The 10,473-nt window shown below is 36.9% G+C and overlaps 1 protein-coding gene across 1 annotated transcript; it reads left to right on the top strand.

The window, feature by feature from the left end:
- Positions 1-9,263: 9,263 nt before the first annotated feature.
- LOC135198861 (uncharacterized) lies at positions 9,264-10,055 on the top strand. The gene has a single exon (XM_064226834.1). It carries the CDS (start codon positions 9,264-9,266, stop codon positions 10,053-10,055), a length of 792 nt encoding a protein of 263 aa, XP_064082904.1.
- The last annotated feature ends 418 nt before the right edge of the window (positions 10,056-10,473 follow it).

Below are 10,473 nucleotides of genomic sequence, written 5' to 3'. Positions count from 1 at the left end.
CCAGCAAAAACACCACCCCAGGAGGATCACCTGTAGCAAACAAGGTAGCCATAGGTACTGCAGAAGCAATATAGCGCACACATGAATGGTTGGTTCAACATCCTTCCCTCCTCAAAGCAAGTAAATGAAAGCAGCAAGTGGGCTGCCTGGAAGGTTACGTATGTACATGTAGGTAAGACTTCACAAAAATATTCAAGAAGACATCAGGCTTCCTTGTCCTCATATAAGGGATGAGCAAGTTTGTAGGACTTAGGAAAGCTAGCTCTCCCAGGAAGGTAGAAAAGGAGGATTCGGCAGTGTCACTGAAGGAGTGTTACCCTCATCCCCATCAAAAAGGAACCTGGCAAAATTTTCTTTACTCTCTCTTGCCAAACTTTTCAAAATTTTCTTTACTCTCTCTTGCCAAGCTTTTCCAAGAGGCATAGGTAACAAAAACATTCCTCACAGGGAAGGGAACAAGAATATTCCGTCCTTACAACACACAGGAAATACATGTGGATATACCAATATGGGGAACATGATTATGAAGCAAACGCAAGGCTACCGTACATAAGCAACATATTAATACTGGTCATACTTCTTCCATAGGGGAAAAATAAAATCACCATACACAAATTAAAACAAATGCACACAAAGAGGTGAAGCTCCTCGTCCACATCTAAGAATCCAATGCATGCACAGGAAAGAGAGCGTGATGGTGGCCAAAGAAAGGGTGAAGTGGCAAGAGGGATGCAAGACAAGTGTTACTCCCCTTTACCCCACCAATTCCACCAGTTGATGCCCTTTTAGTAACATTTTTCTTATATACTATCATTGCACTTAGGATTTGAAATTATTTTTACGTACGTTTTAAAGTATGCTTTGAGTGTTTCTAATATTCTTTCACTTAGCAAATAAGTACAGTAATACATCAATCTTAAGTAATCACACACACACGTGAACTTTTCATTGGAACTTAACTTGTTTGTTTGTTTGTTTGCATGGTGTTTTTACGTTGCATGGAACCAGTGGTTATTCAGCAACGGGACCAACGGTTTTACGTGACTTCCGAACCACATCGAGAGTGAACTTCCATCACCAGAAATACACATCTCTCACTTCTCAATGGAATGGCCAAGAATCAAACCCGTGACCACCGAGGTGGGACACAAACACCATACCAACCACGTCACTCACTGAGGCGCTACTGGCATACACGATTTTTCCACAGACACATGACATTTGCAGAATCCTAAAGAATCCCTGCAGAAGTGGTTATGTTTAATTGTTGAAGTAATTTATAAGTTTGCATGTTTTTATTAATTGCATTTTTGTACATAAAATCTTTATGATACGTACTAGCAAACTTTAGTTAAATTATAGTACTAAAATCAATCAAAATCACAACAGCTGTGATGTAAACCTCTCTATCTCTCTTAGTACGTACCCTGATATGTATTTCCTTTGGTGTATGAGTCGTGAGATTTTTATGCACAGATAAACTGTTATTATTTCTTTTTTCATATTTTCCATGCTATATTTACAACTTTTTGCATTTTTTTTAAATAGTAAATTATTTAAAATTTGAAACAAATACATAATAATATATTATCATTCAACCTTTTTTTTCTCAATCTTTTGTTGGAGACTTCCAATTGAGTAGGGATGGGGGAGTGGAAGGGGGGGAGGGGGGGGGGAATTTAAAGTTGATCACTCGACGTATGACCGTGAGGTTTTTTTTTCTGGGGGGGGGAAGACACAAAAGTAATACATATATATAGGTATTCCCCCCACCTAACGTAACCTATGACACCGGGCTCTTAACCTAGCTCCTGACGCCCCCAAGTAGCTTAACCTACAATGCAAGGTCCTTACCTAGTCCAAGGCGGGGAAAAGAGGGGATAGGGGAGAGTTTGTGGCTTTGCCTTCCCTTGACCCCCACTTAACCTCATCTGGGCCACTGGATGCTCACCTAACCCAAGATACTCTACCTAACTTGACATTAGGCAATGCAAATAAAAAGTAGCAAATAAATAATAAATGTTACAACCTAACTAACCTAGAATAACAGGTCCTTACCCTAGTTCAATATAAAACATTACATACCCTAAATTTAATCTGAATCAGTAACTGTCAGTGGGATTGACATCTTCCAACTAGGCCTAGGGTCAAGATTTTCCCTGGATGTTGAAGGCAGCTGGGTGTCAAGGGTGTGGAAGTACAGCTTCCTACCTGTTATGAATACACTACAAAGCAGCAGCTTCTTGGGAAATTTATGTATAAAACAGAACCAGGAGAAGATAATGTTCTAAACACTCAGATTTGTTTCCACTTTGCATAATCCATTCTTTGAGGTCCCTCCTCATACGCTCTATATTATGTGTATGGATCTTGTGATTGGAGGTAGGCATGAAATGTTCAATGTGACTGATTACATAGTGGTCATAACCTCAAAAAGTCAGACTTGTACGCCAACCAAAGTTACCATGACTGTAAACTAAACCCAGTTCTTTCACAGAATGCCTGATTTCCAAAATTCTACAATTTGTTTATCTTTTAACAAATCAACCAATCACGTTTCAGCATTAAATCACATACCCACAGTTTCAAGTGATGACATTCCAGACTTGTAATCCATGGTTACCAAAAATACACTCGGCAAACACAGTCTAATCAGGAGCTCCACTCTGGTGAAAGTGTTAACATCAACAAAACACTTGGAAAAATACTGAGTGTTCCTATGCATAAAAAAATTCAGCAGAACTAATTTTGGCAACAGTAAATTTGTAAAATATATGACCATGAGTTTTTTTTACTAGGCTAGCCATGTTAACATAAGATCATAACATTAAAAAATCCAACTTCCTGCAAGGGTTTGAAGTACAATAATACCTCCCTTGTTACCAAGATCCAATTGCCATTCAAGCTTTCACCAAAGGATATTGTTATTCCCCTATGGTTGCTAATTGTAGCCCTCAGAAAAAGATTAGTTTAAGGTGCTACCCTAAAATTATGCATACTAATTGAAATTTGGGAAATAAAGTTCAGTGCTAGGCTTGGGAGACCATTCAGCACCTCCTGTTATTTATTCATTCTTTATATTCTCCAGTTCCCCACAGTATCCCCATATTATTACTACATTAAATTTAACAGGTTGTAATGTATTATCTATTACTAATTTCAAAATGGAATTAATGTGAAATTTTTCCATATCACATCAAAAACTATCAAAACATTATTTTGCATCTGCATTACAGGTTTAATGGTAACTTGGTATTTATTTCAGTTGAATACCAATTGTCAAAAATTGCCATTTATCTCCCTTGAATAAAATTTCCTAGTTTTTATGAGTACTTGTTTTGAAGTATTTCCCAGTTTCTATGAAAATACGTTGATATATGATTATTTTTTGCTCCACAGAAGTAGTTTTTATCATATTAACTATAGCAATGAGTTGGTATAAATTAGTACATTGATATTCAAAGTAATAAACCATTTTTTACAAATTTTGTTGTACCATCTATATTAGATAGATGAATTATCATTACAGTGTTGTCAAACTTCTTCCTGTGGAGGCTATGTATATTATTTTCTTACTGTAAGGGCACATGCAGTAATTTATGCTTGCCTTCTGGACGAAACCCCCTTTTTTTTGTATGTTAGGTTACGATTAGAGCACTTGAAGATTGTTTTTAAATTGATGTTTGTTACGTAACCCTGTAATTTTGTAGATGTGACAACTGTGTTATGCAATATACTCCTCCCGCGAGTTTTCTTCTAGGGAGGGTGGAAAAGTAAAGCTCTCGAATTTAGCAGCTGACTCCACGAAGGCAAGTAAAAGATGTTCTTGTAGAATCCAGCCACATCACCTCGTGAATTGTCGTCGCCATTGCAATAACTTCTTCATAAGGATATTCTGGGATCCTGTTTTGCCATTTATGTTTTTTTCTTCTATCGAAGTAACGTAACGTTTTGTTAATTTTGCAGTAATGTGTTAGTTTTCTTGCTTCTTAACGTAACTTGGATAATTGTTGTGTTCTTTAAATATTAATTATGTGTTAAACCTTTAAATGCGTCTTTATGAACCCGTGTGGCATCACCCAAAAAAGAATTGGTGCAGAAAATATAGTTGATTGTATCTTAACTGCACTTTTGTTGAATAAAAATGCAATGTTTCTTGACTTCATGGTAAATTTAAGTAAGTTAGTAAACTCCTCAGCACTGTAACTTAGTCTCATTCAAAGCTAGTGCAGGAGGGCAAGGAGGGCATAAGGTTGAATGAAATTGTACCGAATGTGGCCCTTAAATTTTTTTAGTTTCACCACATTCTTTGCTGGTGCTTCGAACCGGATGACATAACGATTCACAAAGGATTTTTTTGGATGTTAAAGATAATTTGCGATAAAGTTCATGTTGGAGATGGTTAGCTTTACAGTCATTTTAGTATAGCTGGCACGTGTCCAAAGTTATTTGGTGAGCAGGATAAGGTATTGAATTACTTGGAGTGTTTTCCAAGTAATCTGTTGTTTATGGAACATTATTGTTCGTATTTAGTGATTACTCTGTGAAGAAATTCTTGTTGAATTTCGTAGCCATTTTTTGGACTTAGATTTTTCGTGACCAGATGTATTTTGTGAATTGATGAAGAGCACGTGGTCAAATTATCTAGCATTCAGTGGATGTTATATTTCACTCAGGTTTAGATAATTTGCCATACATTTTTGATATTTGTGCAAGTTTGTTATTGATCCATTAACAAGATAATGGATTCCAAGATTAGGGTAGTTATTGAAAGGGAAATTATTTCCTTACAAGATTTGCTTGATGAGGCAGGTAGCGGCATTGGTGATACTGATACACCAAAATCGACCCTCGTAATGTATGAACGTTGTTTTACTGAGGGTCTACGACGTTTTGAAGATAGTTGATCACAGAATGTGGCGATTATTTCACAGGATAGTGAATATGAGAGGTTATGTAGAAGTTATAGAGCAATAACTAGATGTGTAAGGAAAGCTATTGGTACTACACACAAAACTATGAGCGAGATTGACACGGGAGATGTAAATCAACGGCCCGCTTTGCCTCCTCCTTCGGCTACCACTAACCCTCTCCCTCCCCCCAAACTCCCAGCAATTAAGATACCTGAATTTAGCGGTGGGGAGGAACAATGGCTTGCATTTTGGGATATATTTAACAGTTTAGTTCAGGATCGTAGGATATTTCCGATGTGATTAAGTTTTCTACACTCAGAGCTAGTTTAAGGGATAACACCTTTAAAGCCATAGAAGGTTTGCTTGTCACTAATGCCAATTATTCAGTAGCTATTCAGACCCTTAAGGAGAAGTATGATAATAAGGAAAAATTGAAACTTAGACTTATGTCCAAATTAATACATTTAGTCCCTCCCAGTCATACAATAGAGGATTTGAACGCTTTCAAATTGGAATATGAGAAGATTATTTTACAAATGAACACATTGAATTTAGATGTAGAGGCCATGAACCCCGTTTTCTTTAGTATAATATGCGAGAAATTATCACCTGAAACACTTCAGGCTATAGCTAATAAACATAATAGTATGTCTCTTGATTTAAAGCAAATTTCCTCAGGTTTGAAATATGTTTGTGAATTAATGGAATTTTGTTACGAAGGTGAGAATTCTAATAAGAGAAAACGGGATCAGGGCAACTATTCTAAAGTGATTCCCTCAAATGTGCAAAACGTGCAGAGAGCACAACCAAGTAACAGTAAACCTAGTAATAGTAGTCCTGACAATAATTGTGTGTTTTGCTCATCGAACCATGCCCCTCGCGATTGTAAGACTTTCAAATCCATTGATAGTAGAAGGGACAGAGTTAAATATTTAAGATTGTGCTTTGCTTGCCTCAAAGGAGGTCATTTATTCTCTGAAGGTAGAAATAAGCCGAAATGTAATATATGTGATGGGCCTCATTACCCGATGATTTGTAAGAAAACAGACCCTGTTAATCCTGCTCCACAAAGTTGAGTGTAAAATAGTACTAATGTTAGTAAATCAAATGTTAATTCTGGGAAATCTCATAATGATTCTAAAGGTGCTGTTAGTAAAGGTGGTTCCCCAGTAGTTATGACTGCTTCTTTGGGAATTGATCATTCTCAGAGTAATAAGATTTCTGTTTCGACTGCTCTTCGTACTGCTAAGGTAATTGTGTCAGGGAATGGACATCGTTCCTTTGAGAGAGCACTCTTTGATTCTGGTGCGCAAAGAACGTTTATTGCAACGGAATTAGCCCATAAGCTTAGTCTGTCGTTCATAGCAACAGTAGCCTTAAAGGTAAAACCATTTGGCAGTGATGCCATGGAAGTTAATTGTAATATAGTAAGAGTTGTGGTAAGACTAGGTAAGATTTGTACTGTCATTAATGCCATTGCATTCGATAGTTAATTCCAGAATTTATTCTCCAGGATTAAGTAAGTCGGCTGCGTTCTTGATGAGTAAAGGCATAAAATTAGCAGATAATGATTTAAATTCAGATGAAGTAAATGGTATAGAATTAGTCATTGGAGCTGATTACTATGGAAAATTCATTCAGAACGGTCAAATTTGCTCTGGAATACAGTTATTGAATAGTTCTGGTGGTGCACTAAATTTTGGACCTCTTCCTAGTTGGTCTTATGACAATGTAGAATCTAATGAGATTACTACATCAAATGTATGCTGTTCAAGAATAGAAGTAGAGGAAATTCCTATTAATTCTTGTTGTGAAGTTAGAAAATTATGGGATTTAGAAAGTGTTGGTATTCGTCAATCTGAAATTAGTCCTGAAGAAAGAGAAGCCGTTAAGTGTTTTAAGGATAAAGTAAAAAGGGTTGACAATAAATATGAAGTGTCCTTACCATTTAAAGATGAAAGTAGACCGCCTGTTAACTATGGAATAGCCATTGGTCAATTAAATTCCTTATTACATAGATTCGAATCTGACCCCTCCTTGTATGCTCATTATGATAAGAGTATCAAAGATTACGTTCAGTCTGGGTTTATAGAATTAATTCCTTCAGGCTCCCCTATTATAGGGCATTATTTACCCCACCATGCTGTACTGAAGGATTCAGAAACAACTCCCATTCGAATAGTTTTTAATGCTTCTTCAAAGGCTAAAGGAAAACTTTCCTTAAATGATTGTTTATTAACTGGTCCCTCATTAACTACTAAACTTTTCGATGCCCTGTTGAGTTTCCGTACAAACCCAGTAGCTGTGATTTCAGATATCAGTAAAGCCTTTTTAAGGATAGGCATTTCACCTGACTGCCGTGATTATTGCAGATTTATATGGATAACTGATCCCTCCGATTTGAAGTTTACTGTAACTTACCGGTTTTGTGTAGTTTGTTTTGGAGCTACATGCTCCCCCTTTCTCTTGCAGCAAACCCTCTTGCATCATTTATCTTTACATGATAATTCCCTTGCATCATCTCTGATGAAGAATTTCTGTGTAGATAATATTAGTAAAACCTACAAGGATGTGTCAGTCTTGATGGATGAGTATCCAGTAATAAATGCGATTCTTGAAGACGCTAATATGCCTCTACAAGGATGGGTCAGTAATGATTCAGAGTTTAACAGAACCATAGATGTTATCAAAGAAAGAGTAAACGTTTTGGGTTTAGAGTGGTATCTAGCACAAGATGAGATGTCACTGAAGGAAGTAAATTGTGAGTATAAAGGACCTTTAACCAAACGAAAGGTTTTATCAGTAGTAGCTCGGATGTTTGATCCTCTAGAATTATTGTCACCAATACAGGTGAGAGGTAAATATTTTCTTAAATGTTTGTGGAGTAACTACGGGTGGGATGACCCTTTGCCAGAATCATTATGTTCAAGGTTTGATGAAATTTGCAAGTGTTTTACAAATGTAGAAAGTTTAAAGTTTCCTAGGGTTGGTTGTACCATCCTGAATGTTCCCACTTACATGTATTTTTGTGATGCCTCTAACAAGGCATATGGAGCTGCTGCCTATGTGATTGATTTCAAGAGAAGTGTAAGCAATTTACTGGTCAGTAAATGTAAAGTGGCACCAAACCCTAAACAGACTATTCCGCGTTTGGAATTGACAGCCTTGTCCTTGGGTGCGAAACTTGCTGGAAGATTAATGCAGAATGATGATTTAAGAGTGAGTTCTTGCACTCTCTGGAGTGACTCCATGGTTTCTGTTTGTTGGGTGAAGAACAATAATAGTAAAATTCCCTATGTACGAAACAGTCACTGAAATTAATGAATTCAAGTTTTCTCTACGGTATACCCCCTCTAAGGATAATCCAGCTGATATTCTATCCAGAGGTAGTAATAGTGAAGATTTAGCGCAAAATTCCTTATGGTGGAATGCCCTAAATGGCTTTTAACTGGTGATTATCCCCAGTCTTTAGCTACAGAAACTGTGCATGTTAATGAAATTCTTTCAGAACCTAAGTTTGTTCACCCTCCAACCCCATTAATTTGACATCCACGTTATAGTAATTTAAGTAAGCTTAAACGTATCATGAGGTCAATATTGCTTTTTCTTAATAAGTGCAGTAAAGGTTCTAAGTTTGTTGTTAACGAAATTAAAGCACTTGTCCTCCTTGAACAGAAGCAACATTTTTCTACTACCAGAATGTACCTCTGTGATAAGAATTCACATGGAGTGTCCATGGATGTTAAGAACTTGTGTAATCAGTTAAACTTATTTGTTGATGAGGAAAATCTAATTAGGTCTCAGGGTCGCATCAAAAACGCTTCCATGTCTTATGATACTCAGTGCCCAATGTTATTGCCTTCCAGAAGTTATTTAACAGTGTTGATAGTTGAACATTTGCATAGACATCATCACCATTGTTGTGTCAATTCTGTACTGGTATTGTTGAGAGAAACCTTTTGGGTACCTAAAACACGACAAGTTATCAAATCAATTCTGTCCAAGTGTGTTTTGTGTCAGAAGTTAACCAAGAAATGGTTGTGTTTGCCCCCTCCCCCGCCATTACCCACAGAAAGAGTGAGATATGATAGACCTTTCCAATCAGTAGGAGTTGATTATACTGGTGCTATTAACGTTTTTGATCATGAGACTGGCTTGGAGAAGGTCTTTGTATGTCTATTTACCTGTACTACGAGCAGGGCGGTTCATTTTGAATTGACTCATTCCATGACTGCTCCCGATTTCCTACTGGCTATTCGACGCTTTGTAGCGTGTCATTCTCTGCCGAGTCTGATTATATCTGACAATGGTAGGAATTTTGTTGGATTTAATAATTTCCTGAAGGAAACTATGGAGGAACCAGAGGTAAAGTCATACCTTGAAGGAAATTGTGTTAATTGGAAGTTCACTACACCGCGAGCCCCCTGGTCTGGAGGCTTTTATGAACGCCTTGTTGGTGTTCTAAAGGGATGTTTGTCTAAGGCCTTGTATCACAAACGTGTATCCTTTGAAGAGTTGAGAACTCTACTTGTTGAGTTTCAAGCTGTGATAAATTCTCGACCACTGACTTATCTCTCCTCTGATCGAGATTGGGAGGCTTTGACTCCCTCTATGTTACTTTATGGGCGAAATGTTTGTATTTCCCCTCTTAACAATTTAGCAACTGATGACCCAGATTTCATGAGTTCAAGTGATCTTAGAGCACAATATTTTAGATTATCATCAGTGCTAAGGAAATTTGAGAACTCTTGGAAAAGAGACTATTTAGTGTCCTTGAGAGAGAGACATAATAATTCTAGTAATAATCTCTCTGCAAATGTGAAAGTTGGGGACATAGTGATGGTAGACTTAGAAGATCATCTGGGTAAAGGCTATAGATCCCTCCTCTCATTGGGTAAGGTTACCCAGCTGTTCCCGTCGTCTGATGGTGTGATTAGGTCTGTAGAAGTGAGAGTGAATAATAAACTATACATGAGATCAATCACAAAGCTCGTACTTCTGGAATTACCCGAGAGGAAATTTGAGTGTGTTGTAACTCAGGAGCCAGATAGTGTGCCTCTGAATGGTACTAGACCTCGGCGTGCAGCAGCAATCCGCTGTGATCAAGAGAGAAAGGATTTAATTTCTATGGATGTACTCTAAATGTATATTTGATTTAAAATTTGGGTGCAGTTGTAATTACTTCTAATTATGATTCTTCTTGGAGGAGAATGTCAAAAATTGCCATTTATTCCCCTTGAATAAAATTTCCTAGTTTTTTATGAGTACTTGTTTTGAAGTATTTCCCAGATTCTATGAAAATACGTTGATATATGATTATTTTTTGCTCCACAGAAGTAGTTTTTATCATATTAACTATAGCAATGAGTCGGTATAAATTAGTACATTGATATTCAAAGTAATAAACCACTTTTTTGCAAATTTTGTCCATCTATATAAAATTAGATGACTTATCATTACAGTGTTGTCATATTATTTTCTTACTGTAAGGGCACATGCCAGTAATTTATGTTTGCCTTCTGGACGAAACCCCCTTTTTTTTGTATGTTGGGTTACGATT

The sequence above is a fragment of the Macrobrachium nipponense genome, chromosome 22, assembly GCF_015104395.2.
Source record: "Macrobrachium nipponense isolate FS-2020 chromosome 22, ASM1510439v2, whole genome shotgun sequence".
Lineage (NCBI taxonomy): Eukaryota > Metazoa > Arthropoda > Malacostraca > Decapoda > Palaemonidae > Macrobrachium > Macrobrachium nipponense.
The sequence above is the reverse complement of the archived record's forward strand: the minus strand, read 5'-3'. Positions and strand labels throughout refer to the sequence as shown.